At 53.8% G+C, this 15,222-nt stretch overlaps 7 protein-coding genes across 7 annotated transcripts; 3 read left to right on the top strand and 4 right to left on the bottom strand.

The window, feature by feature from the left end:
* Nucleotides 1–18: 18 nt before the first annotated feature.
* On the bottom strand, nucleotides 19–780 carry CTAM01_03361 (ribosomal L28 family protein; the record flags this gene model as incomplete). The annotated part of the gene is made up of 1 exon (XM_060519397.1): nucleotides 19–780. The coding sequence occupies one exon, from the start codon at nucleotides 778–780 to the stop codon at nucleotides 19–21; it is 762 nt and encodes a 253-aa protein (XP_060385603.1).
* A 561-nt stretch (nucleotides 781–1,341) lies between these two features.
* On the top strand, nucleotides 1,342–2,483 carry CTAM01_03360 (uncharacterized protein; the record flags this gene model as incomplete). The annotated part of the gene is made up of 2 exons (XM_060519396.1): nucleotides 1,342–1,482; nucleotides 1,569–2,483. 2 exons carry the CDS (start codon nucleotides 1,342–1,344, stop codon nucleotides 2,481–2,483), a joined length of 1,056 nt encoding a protein of 351 aa, XP_060385602.1.
* Nucleotides 2,484–2,854: 371 nt separating this feature from the next.
* Nucleotides 2,855–4,541, bottom strand: CTAM01_03359 (aminotransferase class I and II; the record flags this gene model as incomplete). The annotated part of the gene is made up of 4 exons (XM_060519395.1): nucleotides 2,855–3,954; nucleotides 4,133–4,183; nucleotides 4,263–4,272; nucleotides 4,425–4,541. 4 exons carry the CDS (start codon nucleotides 4,539–4,541, stop codon nucleotides 2,855–2,857), a joined length of 1,278 nt encoding a protein of 425 aa, XP_060385601.1.
* A 2,268-nt stretch (nucleotides 4,542–6,809) lies between these two features.
* CTAM01_03358 (uncharacterized protein) lies at nucleotides 6,810–8,467 on the top strand (the record flags this gene model as incomplete). The annotated part of the gene is made up of 3 exons (XM_060519394.1): nucleotides 6,810–7,249; nucleotides 7,303–8,272; nucleotides 8,327–8,467. The coding sequence occupies 3 exons, from the start codon at nucleotides 6,810–6,812 to the stop codon at nucleotides 8,465–8,467; spliced, it is 1,551 nt and encodes a 516-aa protein (XP_060385600.1).
* A 1,306-nt stretch (nucleotides 8,468–9,773) lies between these two features.
* Nucleotides 9,774–10,364, top strand: CTAM01_03357 (uncharacterized protein; the record flags this gene model as incomplete). Its single annotated transcript, XM_060519393.1, has 1 exon — nucleotides 9,774–10,364. One exon carries the CDS (start codon nucleotides 9,774–9,776, stop codon nucleotides 10,362–10,364), a length of 591 nt encoding a protein of 196 aa, XP_060385599.1.
* Nucleotides 10,365–10,614: 250 nt separating this feature from the next.
* CTAM01_03356 (uncharacterized protein) lies at nucleotides 10,615–12,465 on the bottom strand (the record flags this gene model as incomplete). Its single annotated transcript, XM_060519392.1, has 3 exons — nucleotides 10,615–12,096; nucleotides 12,143–12,277; nucleotides 12,337–12,465. 3 exons carry the CDS (start codon nucleotides 12,463–12,465, stop codon nucleotides 10,615–10,617), a joined length of 1,746 nt encoding a protein of 581 aa, XP_060385598.1.
* A 1,210-nt stretch (nucleotides 12,466–13,675) lies between these two features.
* CTAM01_03355 (capsule polysaccharide biosynthesis protein) lies at nucleotides 13,676–14,961 on the bottom strand (the record flags this gene model as incomplete). The annotated part of the gene is made up of 2 exons (XM_060519391.1): nucleotides 13,676–14,315; nucleotides 14,402–14,961. 2 exons carry the CDS (start codon nucleotides 14,959–14,961, stop codon nucleotides 13,676–13,678), a joined length of 1,200 nt encoding a protein of 399 aa, XP_060385597.1.
* Nucleotides 14,962–15,222: the final 261 nt, after the last annotated feature.

The raw sequence follows: 15,222 nt of genomic DNA, 5'->3' as shown, positions 1-15,222 counted from the left end.
CATGACCCAACTGAAGAATCATATCCTCTGCTCAGTGACAGGCTCTCCGATACCAGGCACATGAACGTCCTCGTACCCCTCGCCATCCTCAGCCCCAAACTCGGCCTCCTCGCCCAGCGTAAACTCCTCCAAAATCATCTGCGCAGCTCTCTTCTCGAGAATCCCCCTGCTGACAGCGCTCAGGGGCCCCGGCGTAGCAGCATCGACCATGACGGTGACCAAATCCGTCTGATCCTCCCTCATCTCCCCCTCGACGCCGAGCGTCTCCCTCTCAGCGACGTACCTCTCCCGGAAGGTAGCCGTCTGCATAACAAGCCACCTCAGCTTCCATCCCCCCGGTCCCAGCTCCTTGACGCGCGCGGCCTTTGTCTTTGTCACGTAGGCGTCGATGCCGCCCTCCTTGCGGATTGTGCGCAGGACGCGGGTGGTGAGGCGGGTGCGGACCCAGGCGCCCAGGGACTCGGACCAGAGGCGCTTGCGGTGGACGTTGGGGCGCCAGGTGCGGGGGGTGACTTGGTGGTGTTTCGGGGAGACGTTGTGGCCGTGGCGGATGCGGGAGGTGCCGTAGAGGCCGTGGTTTGATTGTTTGTAGAGGAGGCGGGGGCCGTGGGGGTAGGGGGGTACGGCGGAGGTTGGGATCTTTTGGAGGGAGATTGTTTTTGTGGCGAGGGGGGTGGAGGTTGAGAAGGCGCGGGTTGCGGTGGTGGGAGTGGTGGTGAGGGTGAGGTTTTGGAGGGAGGTGAGGAGGGAGGGCCGGGGCCGAAGGGTTGTGAAGCTCATCTTGGGGGTTCGATCCGTGTCCGATTATGTGCGATGTTCGTGGGGTCTGGAGTATGTAGAGGCGGTCGGGGGGATGCGAACGGGGAGATGCGCGCCGCGGCGTTCGTTCGTCGTTGGTCGTCGGCGCACCGTTGATGTCGATTGTCGTGAGAGCTTGGGGATGATTTTTTGGGCCAATGGTCAGAGATCGGAGCTTCGATATCGGGCGGTGGATGTTCCGCTCCCCGGGAATTGGTAGTTTTAATTGGGTGGTCTGGGGAAGAGTGGGGGCATGGAAGGTGAAGTCAATTGAGCTGCATCAGGTGACTGCGCGCTGCTTTCGTGACAGGGGTCCGTGGTCTGCTCCCAAAGCCTGGCCGATTGACCCCTCCACACCGAGTCACCGAGACAGGAGGGAAAGTTGGGAAGCTCGACGATTGACTTGCGCCGTGACATGCCACTAGGCAGACACTCGCCATACAGACCGCACATTCTACTCAGCCACGATCATTGACGCAGACCTCGCAAGAGACCCCGGCAGGAACGTCAAACCTATAGACGACACAGAAGGCAACGTTCACCATGTTACCACCAGTCGAGGCCTCGGTCCTGCAAAACAACCCCGAATTCGCGGCGCTGCATCACACCCTCACAACGGCAATCCTCAACCCAGATGGTTCCACAAGAAAGCCGGCGACCAAGGAGCACGATGCGATACAAAATGTTTGTCTTCTCTCGGCTATGATGCCCAGACTCCCAGCCCTGTACCAAAACTGAACTTGGCCCTGAGCTAACCTTCCAACCTCCAGGAGCTCGCAGACCACAGATTCACAGCCGCAAAAGAACACCTTCTCATAAGCGCAATCTCAACCACCGCACCGCCCGAACCAAAACCCGCACCACCTCGAACATTCTCCCGCACGAACACGTCCTCACAACCACAACCATCCTCCAGCGGCAACGGCACAACACAACAACAACCCCTCCCCGAACCCCTCCTCGACCTCCTCCTCCTCCTCCCACCCCTCCTAACCTCCCCCGAGCCCCTATCCCCCGAATCCGCCACAATCCTCCTCTCCAACCCGCCCTTCACAGACTTCCAATCCCTCCTCCCCCAACTCGGCGACCTCATCTCCTCAACCCTCCACACCTCGGCCGTCTCCCTAGCCCGCATCGCCAACCCGACAACAAACCCCTCCTTCCTCCACCGCGCCGTCCCCGGCCTGCAAACAACCTACCACAAACTCGCCTCCGACGTGTCCCAATCGAAACTCGCACTCGCCCGAGAACGCCTCCGCGCGGCAGATACCCTGACACAATGCCTAGACGAGCACGCCGCGGCGCTGACGCTCCTGGTTAGGAGCCTCGAGGCCAAACACGGCGTCGTGGCGCGGAGTCTCGAGTTTCGCGCCGCCGAGACGGGGCTGGAGGCGCAGAGGGCCGAGGCGGATGCCGTGGCTGCGAGGGAGGGGGTTAGGAGGGAGGTGTACTCGCCCGAGATGGTGGCTGCGCTGACGAATTATTCTGCGCATTTGCGGGACGCGAGGATGAGGCTTGAGGGGACTTTGATGACGCTCCGGGCCGAGTTGGAGGGGTACGGGGTCGGGGTTGAGGGGGAGGAGGGGAAGGCGAGGACGATGAAGGAGATGGCGAGGAAGAAGAGGCAGATGGAGAGGGAGTTGGAGGATGCGAGTCGGGATTTGGCCAGGTTGGATAGGGCTTGATAAAGCATCAGGCATCAATGGAGGAAGCTTCAATGGAGGGAGCTGGGAGAAGAATTCGTTCATGGCAAGCAAGCAAGCGATTGGACATGTTTACATTGAAAGACGTGTCGCTATATTGTACACAGCTGGAATGCATGTGTGGTCTACCAAGGGGTGCCAAACGTTCTATGTCCACCGGCCATTCTAACCTTGGCTGCGCAAAAGAGAAGACCTCTCCCTCTTTGGTTGTACAAAACCCCCCTTTTTAGAAAACCAACTACCCTTTCAACAGAACCTCGTGATATCTCTTGGAGAAATGCAAGCTGGCTCAGAGCACCTCTAGACTGAGACTCGCGTTGAAAAATCACAAACACATCGACAATGGCAAAGATTTAACCCTTGACCTTGTAGATGGACTCGGCGAGGCGGCCGACGTTGCCGCTGGTGATACCGGCAACGGAGATACGGCCGTCCTTGGTGGCGTAGACGGAGTGGTCGTTGGCGAGGGCGTCCATCTGCTCCTTGGTCAGGCCAGTGTAGGCGAACATGCCGATCTGGCTGGTGATGTGGGACCAGTCGTGGGCGGAGCCGAGCTTCTCGAGGTTCTCCTTGAGGAGAGCGCGCATAGTGATGATACGGTCAGCCATGCCCTTGACCTCGCCGAGCCACTGCTGGTTCAGGGCGGCGTCGTTAAGAATGGTTGAGGCGATGCGGGCGCCGTGGACGGGAGGGTTGGAGTACAGAGGGCGGACAAGAATCTTGACCTGGGAGTCGATGCGCTTGCGCTCCTCGGCGTCCTTTGCGACGATGGAGAAGGCACCGACACGCTCGCCGTAGAGACCCATGTTCTTGGCGAAGGACTGGGCGAGGCAGATGTTGTGGCCCTCCTTGACGAAGTGGCGGACGGCGAAGGCGTCGGTGTCGGTGTTACCCGAGGCGAAGCCCTGGTAGGCCATGTCAAAGAAGGAGTAGTGGCCCTGGGCCTTGACGACGTCGGAGATCTCGCGCCACTGCTCGGGGGTAGGGTCGACACCGGTGGGGTTGTGGGCGCAGGCGTGGAAGAGGAAGATGGAGCCCTTGGGGGCGGCCTTAATGTCGGCAACCATGCCCTCAAAGTCGAGGCCGATGGTCTTGGGGTCGTAGTAGCGGTACTTGTTGACGGTGAGACCGGAGTCGCTGAAGACGGCGCCGTGGTTGGCCCATGAGGGGGTGGGGATGTAGATGTTCTTAGCGCCGGGGAAGAAGCGGGCGAGGAAGGCGCCTCCAATGCGCAGGGCACCGGTGCCGGAGATGGACTGGGTGATGGCGAGGCGGTCGAGGGCCGAAGAGTCGGCGCCGTAGGCGAGGACGGCGGCGGACTTGGTGAACTCGGGGACACCGGTGATGCCGGCGTACTCCTTGTTCAGCTTGGCGGCGATGACCTTCTCCTCGGCGGCGCGAACGGAGGGGAGGACGTAGGGCTTGCCCTGGTCGTCGCGGTAGGCACCGACACCTGTTGTTTGTCTGCGTCAATGGGTATGTTCATTATGGTGATGGTAGGTAGAGGCTGTGTATGTGAGCAGCTGGCGGCTGATGACCGGCTAGCGTTGTAGCTAGCAAGCTTGTGACAGCTCTCTAGCTAGGGTGGTGGTTGTGGTTGTCAAAGTGGCTTGGCGGGGGGCTTTGCGTACCGAGGTTGATCTTCTGCTCAAACTTGTCGGCCTTGAAGGCTTCCGTGATGCCTGTTCGTCTATTGTCAGTCATGGAGTTGAGTCAACCGGCGAAGCTCGAGGGAGCTCCACCCGAGCAGGTGCGTCATACCGAGAATGGCCTGTCCATTGCGAAAAAGTGGCCAGTTAGCAAAACAGTTTGTTGTGGTGATTGTCGGGATTCTGTCAATCGGCGCATCAAGCACTTACATCCTGCAGTCTTCGTTAGCATTCGTGGCGCATTCAATTGGCATCTGGAGTGTTTGAGACATACAGGAGGACCTTGAGGGACGTTGGCCCAGGTAGAGCCGGCTCTCGCGGCCGTGACGGGCAGGGCGCCCATGCGGCGGGCGGCAGCTTGCCGGGTTGCGATTCTGGTGGAGGACAGCATCTTGATTGTCTTTCTCTTTCGGGGATGGGAGAAAAAAGATGTGAATGGAGGAAGAAAGGGAAGAAGAGAGAGATGAGGTTGAGAGGGGAAGGAAGAGAAGGAGAAAAGACGTAGCTTTCGCTGTTGGCCGGCAGAAAAAAAAAAGGATCCCAGTGAGGTAAGAACAATCCGTAATAACTTAAGGTGTCCAAAGATTCCGAGACAGCGAAGTGCCGAAAGAGCTGCTGCTGCTGGCTGTTGGCTGCTGCAGACGGGGTGGTCCAACCAAGGAATGGGCTGACTTGTGACTGTACCAGGTGCGCCTTGCCCGCCGTTTCTGCCATCTGGGGGCTTTCATGTGCTGGGGTGCTTGGCGACCAGCCCTGAATCCAATCCAGTCACATCCCAGAACTGCTCCCAGGTGAGTCCGCACTGAGCAGAGAGAGGGGGGTGTGGCCCCCCGGTGCGGTGCGACTCCGGACCTGGAGAAGGAGAGGAGGAGCATCGTAAGTGGACCGAGTCATGAGAGGACCCACCTGCATCGTGCAATCGCGGGGGAGCGGATTTACTGTATTGCCGCTACCCGCCACGGGGGAGGAATCCCGACGCGCCTTCCACGCCCTCGACGCCCACGATGCGTCGATGCCCCTTCCCCGGCCCGCTGTTTTTTGACTGGAGCGCATGCGCGCAAGTTACGCAACGAATGAACCCGTCCCTGGTCCTTCCGGCTTCGGATGTCGCCGCGGTTGACCGTTCTCAGCTCACTTCTTCTTCCGCTCGACTCAAGCTCCTGCTTCGTCATTCCAGGGTCAACTGTCTCGGGCGGTGTGTCTCTCTTTAACCTTTGGTCTTCCCCTTTTGCTGGCTGACGCGCGCTAGTTACTTCTATTCGCTCGCTTCAAAGCAGTTTCTCCTGTCTTGGGGTCTGTTGTTTCTTTTCGTTCATACTTCCATTCTTTCTGCCTCTTTTGAGCCTTTGACACTGCTGGAAACGATCCTGCCTGGCACGTGTCTGATGCAGTGTTCGTCAGGCTTGGGCGGTTAGAATTCCCCTTTTCGGCCTCCTCTCATCACTCTGTCACTCTAGGCGACATCGTATTAATGCTAGCACTTCCTAAAATTGTGAAGAAGCAAGCATCGCCATCAACTGCTAGAGCTGTCAAAGCACTCTTCCATTGACCTCTGCAAGGGATGTTACCTATGACTTTCCGTCTTTTCCCCGGACTAAAGGAACTGTCCAATGCACCTCTGCTGCGGACGAACGGCCCCTGGGATGATGGTTCGTAGCTGCATCAAGGTCCGTGCTTGCATGCTATTGTTCAAATTGGCTTTCTACTTCGCTTGCAGTCAAGATCATTCAAGATCGCCACGAACCTGAGGAGCCTCATTACTCCCTTCATCCGACCTCGTGGCTCCTCCTTTGGTCCCAAGTCTCGAATCTGTCATTTTATGTTACTCAATGCCAGAGCCTTGGCGACATGGGAGAGAAGCTGAGTCATCTACTGGGATTATGAAGCTCAAAAGCCGCTCGCTACATGTAGCGCGAGAGTTGAGGCCTCGTGGACTCGAATTGCACGGAGACCGTAGACCGAAATGATCAATCCAGGCCATCATCATTCTCTAATACACTTTATGAACCACGCAAAATCCTCCTCTAATTATAGCCTGGTTTTATTCAGTAGGATGAGTAATTTCGTGTTTTTCGTGTATGGCAATCGTCTCATTGGACTCGCTTGGCACAGCAAAAGTAGATGGTGGTATTAGTGCATATCCGTGTGGTTCTCCTGAACCATTTCAGGTACGTCTTCTACGTTTTCCAAATATATTTTTCAGAATTGACGTTCGGGATTACCTAGTGACCCTCGTGATGCAAGGCGTGTCATTCTCATGTCTGAATTGCCCGTCGCACGGCGGCTTGAAACCACTAAAAGACATATCCAATAGTTCGCAAAGAAGCCGAGGATGATCCAACGCACATTACTTCCAGAAGATGCCGAACTGCACGTGTACGGCGTCCAATCACGAAGCCTCTGATACAGCGAATGAGATCGTTTCTCTCCAAAGGCGAGCCTAATCATTCCAAGCCCTCCTGAGGAAAGCGCATGCCAGCCTGATCTTGACACCTTCACAAAACACCCAGCAGCGTCAGCAGGGAGCCTGATTTCTTCACCGCAGTTTTCTTCGCGAAAGAAACAGCACTGCTGATCGAGGCTCTTCGTCAACACCTCACCGATCTCCCCGAGAGCTACCGAGAACATCTTCCACTATCGCTCGCAACTCCGACATACCATGGCGGCCGAGAGCGTGGGCCTCGCAGCCTCGGTTGCCGGTCTACTATCTCTAGGCTTGCAGATCACCGGCGGCATCGTGAAGTATATGGACGCGTTTGAGGGCCGTGGCGAGGAACTACGAAACGTCAAGCAACATAATGACAACCTGGGGGTCACACTTCATGCGATGAAAACGGTGTTAGCTGGTCTGCAAGGCCAAAGTCCTGCAGTCGTTGATGCAGTAGATCAGAATATTCGAAGCTGCGAGGACGACCTTCGCGCCGTCGAGGCTTTATGCATTGACCTTTCTGATCGCGATGGCAGTACGTGGACGAAGCGGCTGGAGAACAAGAAAAAGAAGGTGACTTTTGCGTTCCATCGACCCAAACTTCGAGACCTTGAGCTGCAGTTGCAAAAGGCCTGTGGTTCTCTGCAACTGGTACAGGGCAGCTTGGGACTGTAGGTTAATATTGAATTCCTCTCGCTTCCCACGATTTCTGACACGGCAGTAGGGAAACCTCGAACAGGAACGCAGTCTTGCTGGCGGCTATCGAGTCGAGTTCTCGCGACCAAGCTTCTGAAATGCTCTTAATCCGGTCAGAAGTAGCAGCACTTGGTACGCCTGTGGGCGACATCAATGACAAATTGTCAGGTCTACAAAGCATTGCGGACCAGACAAGACAATTCATCGTGGCTCATTCCGGAGCTATCGAAATTGAGGCTCGTGAGAGCAGCCAGCGTCTCAGATATGATCTTCAGCATTCGCATGCCTCAATTGTACAGCACCTTAAGACAATCGATCACAAAGTACAGCTTCTGGGAGAAGAGAACAGTTCTCTACGGGCATTGGCTCTCAAAGCGGCCTCCAAGCCAGCAGCTCTCAAGAGTTTGTGCGATGACATGAAATTGTCGGGGAAGCGTTGCAACAAAGACATTGCTCCACAGCGACCAAAAAACCAACGGAAAACAACTTCATCAGATCCATCAAGGGACTCAGAGACCAGGTTGGAAGTTGGCAAAGTGTGCATCTGCCCACGTCCTGCAAGATCATTCATGCAGATGCAGATGCAGCGAGGCTACACGTACCTGTCCGGCGAGTGGGAATCCCAAGGCCACTGGTCGAGCTGCCCACTCTCAAAAATGCCAAAGAAGCAACGAATCAAGGCAACCTTGAAATACACTGGCGTTTCTCGCCTTCTGAAATCAGTCATCGAAATTTCGTTTGCTTTGACATCTGGAGCTGGGGGCTGCAGCATCAGTCCCAGGTTTACCTACTATCCGACTGCGGACGTCAACTCGGATCCCGCTTTCCGCTTAATCAACTTGATGAGAAGAAGCTATCTTGGACGGAATAAGCGGAGTAAGGAGCGCTTCTTTACCGCTTACTTGAGAAAACTGGCAAAACTTCTCGAAGAAAGACGAACCTACCCGACTATTGTGGACGACACAAACAGGACCTTGATGCACCATGCTGCTATTTTAGTGAGATCTTTTTACCCAGAACTTACAGCTTGTGACTAAACGGTCATCTGACAGGTCAGAGACCTATCCGTCTTATATCACGAAAGACTTAGCGAGATGAAAGCGGCTGCTGAAATCGTCCCGATTCTGCTCTCGTATGGTGTTCCAGCCTTTTCATACGATATTGAGGGCAAGCTTCCTTACTTGATCACGTAAACAGGATGGCCAAATTGCTAATCTGCTGCAGGATTCTCGCCGTTACATAACTTGACGTGTCAAACTGATGAGTGGGCCGAGGACGCCGTTCTGGCCCTATCACGGGCTAACTTTGAAAACCAGCCGGCCATGCCGGAACGGACGTCAAAGATCTGTAAATTCACGCACTTCGCGATTGCGGTACATCGTAGCCTCTTGTCTTTTGGCAAGCTCCCTGAGGTTGCGACAGGTGCGGCAATTCTCAAAAGCTTACTACATTCACCTGACTAAATGAGAACCAGCTTTTGAATGCGGCCCTTTGAGCATGGCGATTGTCAACAATGATTCAGATGAAGTAGATCGTATCTTGAGACGGTTTCCTGATTCCATAGCTGAACTTGATTTATACGGGCGAGGCCCACTTCATCTCGCAGCAGCGAAGCCTGAAATTCTCAAAAGGCTCGTAAAAGCTGCGGATCTGATCACCCTGAACCAGCGAGACAGCACAGGTACTAATGCACTTGAAACAGCCATGGTGCTTAGCTCACTGTATTGCGTCAATGGCACAGAATATGTAAGGTGCAGAGAGTGTTCTTGCTACCTATGCGTAAAATATCTCCTAGACGCCAGTTTCAATCTCATTCGGACGCTTGCTGTACAAGGATGGGAAAACTATCCGCCAGGTCTGGGTCAAATCCTTGAGAATTCATCGGAGCTCGCTCGGCGTCACTATGTCTTTCACATGAGAAAAACCCGAAGTCTGCTGAGACCAGGACACCTTCCGACAAACAAAAGTTTGTCCACAAAGCAAGAAGTCGGCAACAACAGGACAACAAGTGACACGCAAAGAAGCATCTTACATTTCCAAAGACAGCTGCAAATCTACGATGAGGCTGGCGGGACCGTAGACTCTTTATCAAACTGGATATTCCAGCAAACTAGGTCCGTTCATCTGGCCCAGTTGTTCTATCGTCACGGATTCAGGCCCAGCCCATCAATATTTCTCCAGCTTCGCGACTCAAATCCATTCGGGCTCCGAAGTTTCCTTAGCCCGGAGATTGTTTGTTGGCTTCAGGACCACGGAGGAGATATATTCTTGCGATCCCCCGCAGGCCCTACGAACAAGACCGCCGACAATAGACTGTTCGCTGCGCACTACGTCTTTTACCTATTAGGCAAGAGTCCCTGGGCTCGGGTACGAAGCTGTCAAGGGACAGCCCAAGGACAGGCCGCCTTCGAAACGTTAAAAACCACTGTGGCTTACCGTATTCTTACGGACGGCTGTCGTTGTTCTTGCTCGACGAAAGGATGCAGTCCGTTGACTTGGATGATGAAGGGCTTCATTACAACCAAATCCGCAATACCAGAGCAATACGCTGAAATAATAGCAGATTACTACAGCTCATGCGGCTCGGAGTTCACGCTCTCAACTTATGTAGAGGCAATCAGGTTCATGACATTCGAAGCACTGGGCATGGCCCATAGCTGTTGTAATCCAAGTTCTCTGGTCGAGGAAGGTGCGGCTTGGATTGATATGGATGATCTGGAGGTCATCGAGGAGCACGACTTCTTACTCAAGTTACACGAGCTTTTGGTCGTTGAATTTACGCAAAAAGCTAGCGAGTATCTGGGAAATGGGCCAAACGATATCCCATTGTTCCCTCAGTTTTGGAAATCATACTGGGCCGATCGAATGACCGATGAGTTAGAAAAGCTGGGCGGGGAAGACTTGACTGCTGAAGAAAGACGAGATGCAGAGGAAATCGGCGTGATATGGGACAAGTCAACAGGGAGCGGCGAGCGTAAATCTAGAAACCCATACCACAGGCGGGATATGGAGCACTACTTCTTTGAGTTGGACCTCATCTGCCCTGAGTACAATGAGCCATGGCCAGAGGGAATGCGTCGCATTCATTAATGGTCTGAGGATCAGGAAGTGGCAAAGACGATGCGCAAGGAACAGGATGAGTCAATCCTTTGAACGAAGACATCGGAAGTGTCAAATGCTTCAATTACGCGAGATCCCAACTCAAACATTGTTCCAGAGTCTGGTTCCGTCACAATATTGATGCATGAGCAGAAGCAGAGCGACTACAGTTCCATTAGCGCTTATGTGTGCCTTTTCTCTTTCCTTGAATACCACTTTCAGTTTCTGAAATAAGATTATCTCAAGCTTTAGGAGGCAGCACCGTCGGCACAGGAGGCCGTGTCGTTGTTCTGGGCAGCTCAGGCACAACAGGGGTGGGAATACAAGCGCAAGCACTGCTAACCCTCTCAACAGGGCTCTTGTCCTTGTTCTCGACACAAGCGCTGGTGGCATACTCTGGCAGCAGTTCCTTGTCCGTGTTCAGTCGCTGCGTGAAGTTGCCGCAGAACTCGACGGACTCCTCCAAGCGATCCGGAATGGACGAAGCCCGCAGAGCACGGAGGCAGTTATCGGCGTTGCACACAGGCGCCTTGGGGCACTCCTTGGAGGTCATCTTGACGACGAAGCTACCGCGCTCGATAGTGTGGACAAAGATGAAGCCGGACTTGAAGTTAGCGTAGGATGACCATGAGCCGGCGAACTGGACCTTGCCACCGCCGACTTCCTCGTCGTCTTCGGGGTAGATATCGAAGAAGCCTGCTTCGCAAATACTGGCGCCTGTGGGGTCCTTGGTGACGCTGCTGACGTCGATGACGTTCAGGCCGTTGCCGTAATTGGACTGGTAGAGGTAGCCGCCAACAATATACTGGTTGTGGTCGATGGAGCGGGTCTTGCCGGCGTAGTGGCCGGTGTATACGGGCTTCTCGAGGTCGCGGATGTCAAAGATGTGAGTGGTGGGAAGGCCCTGAGTCATCGGGCCGACCTTGGCGTCACGCTCGTCGAACTCGTCATCGAGGAAGATGTACTCTTGCCAAGTCTCGTTGTTAACGACACCCTGGTGGACGTACTGAGCACCGGGGTAGTCGCTGATGGAGATGATGTTGGTGACGTTGCCGGTCTTGTCGGTGACATCGTAGATGGTCAAGGTGTCTTCGTTGTAACCGTAGCAGATATCTCGGCCATAGTAGCGGGTATCGGGGCCACGGTAGACGAGGCACTCGGCGTCGTGGACGTAGCCGTCGCCGGCTGCGCATCCGGGGCTGGTGACGTTGGTGGGATCGCTGATGTCTAGGAAGATCAACCCGCCGCGGCAGGGGAGGTTGTCTCTTACACGAATCGTCGCGTTACCACCGACGGAACCGCAGGCAATAGCGTAGTTGAGCTCTTGGTTGACGACGATGTTGTGGGTACGGCCGACGGGGAGTTCGTCCCAGTGGCCGGTGAGCTCGGCCTGGGTGAAGTTCTTTGGGTTCGCGGGGTCGAGGTCGAGGATCTTCTTCATGTCGAAGAACTGGACGCCGTGCTTGATGGCTTCGGAGCCAATGACGGCGATGTCACCGACGATTCGGATTTCTCTCCAGTTGGATCCAATGGAATCGTATTGAGGCAGACGGCCCAAGTATACCAGCTTGCCTTCCTTGCTGATTTCGGCAAAAGCAGTACCGTCGTATTGGCCAATGGCGACGAATTCTCTTCCGTCTGCCGAAGTCCAACCCCAGGAAGATGAACCTCTTCCGCCCCAGCTGCCGAGCTGCTCGTGGGACAAGAAGTGGTACAGATCGATCTGAAGGGTATTAGTTCAGCCTCCGAGAGAAGCTTGGTAAACTCACATTTCTGCATCTGAAGGTGTTATTGAAGTCTCCGGGGACTGCGGCAGCGAAGCCGTCAACGCAAGGAGTGTAGCCAAGCTCGGGGTACTTGGCACTGTCCATGAGGCCGGCGGCAGCTTCCTCTTCCCATTGAGCCTATCATGTTATTAGAAACTTTTGATCAATGCGAGAGGTGATTGTGGGGCACAACTCACCATCTTTATGCCCATGATGCGATGGTGAACGGCACCGGACGCGTACTCAGCCTTGGTACCAGCGCCAGCTGCGCTGGCCAAACCAACAATGGCAGAGCCCAAAAGGGCTGCAGAGTTGATGCGAACCATGTTGACAGTCTTTTTGTAAAGTGACTCAGCCTAAGAGTACCACTACTTGACACAGACTTGACGATGAGACTGGGAGTGCTCCGAGCTTCCCCAAGGCAGAGTAGCCACTCGATCTATAAGTACTCGACATCCTCAATTGAGTTCGTCATCATCCAAGACCAACTAATAAGACGGCCTTTCTTGTCCCCCGCATGGCAGACGTTGGTGTGGAGAATGCCATGGCAGTCGTGATTTTAGGGGAGGCTGGCGAAATCCAGGCACGCGGCCTTACATCTCGCCCATCGAACCCGAGCGGAGGGAAGCACCAAAGGTTGACCGATACTACCGTAAAAGCTTGGCCAATATGAGAGTACATGATAAGCAGAGCTTGGTTCCATACGATAGGGACCAAGCTGACCTTGGCGGTCTTGGCGACCCCCCAGCCGCCTAAGCTTCGTAGGCGTGCGCAGCAACTGTCAATTTGGTCCAAGAAGCTCGCCGAGCACCTAGTTCCTCGAGCTGTCTGCTTCTGGAAGGTGATTAAAGGCTTGGCTACTTACGGTGATAGGCAGGTGCTGGATATTGGAACTCTGACATGACCGAGTAATTGGGTCAGTTGATTAAGTTTGAAAGGCGGGGAACTCTTGAGGCTGTTGATGAGCGATTTTTTGGGTGGCAAGTGTGTGGACGCCGCGATTATGCTTCTTGTCTCACTGCATAGGAACTTTGGGATTCTGAAATCCTTCACGGATTGGTAATAGTCTTGCACAAGAAGCTTCTCTTGATAGGCCCCTCTCGCCTCCTTTAGGTAATATCTGTTTGCCTTATAGCCATGCCCGTAGTTCGCCACTGCATCGTCAAGAACTTTTGAAACTCTAACACATGAAAATAGGGTTGAACTATCAGAGTAGTCAACTATTTCGCTGTTTCTAGGTGGGGAATTGATGGTTACTGCTTGCCGAGCATCTTACAGGCTGTAACGAAGACTCGTCGCTTACTAGTAAGGGTAAGTAAGAGAGGAACCATAGTAGCCTTCTAAGTAATGTTGACATTATATTAGATCAGGGTCCCATGTACCCAACGCCTCAGCTTAACTTATGTTAAGGCGCAGTGGGTTTTGTTCTGGAATTCAGTGGCTACCAGATTTTGTGTCGTGCGACGTATTTCGAATTTACCAGGCTCTCCAATCAAGCGATTCTATTGCCGTTCTTTACTTATAGAAATAACTTCTTCAAGACTCAAGAAGGCCCTTTCGCAAGATCGTCTTTGCTTTCTCTGGGGTTCTCACCGCAATCTTCTGTCGTTTCTGAGTGAAATTTATCGCACCATATCGCAACAAGCCTCCAAATGTGCCTGGTTGGCAATCTGCGCCTGGTCTATCATCCCATACACTTCCAGGTTGTAGAGAGTTCACGAGGCCTGACCCTCGGGATATCTTTTGCATGCTTGTCTCAGAAAGCAGTGTCCACACTAACTTGGAGGCCTCTTTGTGACACTCTGACTCTGGGTCAGTGTCAAGACCGAGCGCTAACAACTCATAGAGATGCTCCCCGAAGTTCTCCCCACCGATGAGAGTCTTCGCAGCCCAGTGCTCCTGTAGCACGTCGATGACGAGGACGTGTGACATCCAGTACTCAGATGCGTTGAAAGAATCGTCATCGCCCCCCTCGACCATGCACACTCGTGCCCAGCATGCATTCTGGGCGACGTAATCCAGGAGCTCCTCAAAAGAGACCTTGAAGTCCCACTTGAAGCCCTTGCTCTTGGATTCAGAGAGGGAAAAGGATTCTTTCACGTGGCTTAACAGCGGATGAGTGTTTATACCCTCACTAGTCTCACGGTCTTCCCAAAGATGAACAAAAAGGTCGTGCCTGGGGTAGTCAGCATAGTACAAGATATGATCAAGAGACTTGCTTCCTCTGCTTAATACATCCTCATGGAGTAGAAGTGTATTTACCATCTTTTGATAAACGGGTTGCCCTTTCTCGACGCGAGAAAGTGATTCGCCAAATACTGCGCAAATTGAATTGGCGCAGCGATCTCGTATGGTAACTCAGGATCCTCTAAGGCAGACCACAAACCACGATCCAAGTCACGGAAAAGAATGCATCCAAAATCCATTTTCACACCGCCGTAGGTGTATAACAATGCCCCAGTGATCATATCAGATGAATGCTGCCCAACATGCTTTCCAGTCATGGTACCCTCGATAAAGCATCTGGGAAGCATCTCCTTTGGTGCGAACTCCAAAGCATGATTTGGCGACCCTGGCACGTTGTCAAGAACGCGAACAGTCCAGTCTGGACCGCAGATGCGAACCCAATCAATCACGTTGCGCCTACACCACGATGGAAGTTGATCAATTCCGCCATCCCAGTAGGCCCATACGTTCTTCTCGCCTACAACAGGTACGTGGCAGCGTAGAGATTCAAAGATCTCGTCGTCCGATCGCTGGTCGTGAGCATTGATCACCTGCAATTTGTCTTTGAAGGCTGGAGGTATCGCATATTGCAACATGATGTCGGTAATGTGCGACTATGCGAATGATGGGCAGGTCGGTAGTTGAGTTAAATGCCGTCCCTGAGGTAAAGCGATGCTGGGTGCTTTTGTATACCTACCGATTTAAGAGGAGGCCGGATCTACCCGTGCGAATAAGCGCTACTTTAGCGCTGATGTTTACTTTGAGCCGGTGCTTTCGATCGTCTGGCGTCTCTCAACTGAGGCGCTGGGCGGGAGGATGTCACTCTGAGCTCCGAGACATCTAGGATCAAATGATGT

This window comes from Colletotrichum tamarilloi (assembly GCF_030869305.1).
Source record: "Colletotrichum tamarilloi strain Tom-12 chromosome Unknown Scaffold_8.1, whole genome shotgun sequence".
Lineage (NCBI taxonomy): Eukaryota > Fungi > Ascomycota > Sordariomycetes > Glomerellales > Glomerellaceae > Colletotrichum > Colletotrichum tamarilloi.
The sequence above is the reverse complement of the archived record's forward strand: the minus strand, read 5'-3'. Positions and strand labels throughout refer to the sequence as shown.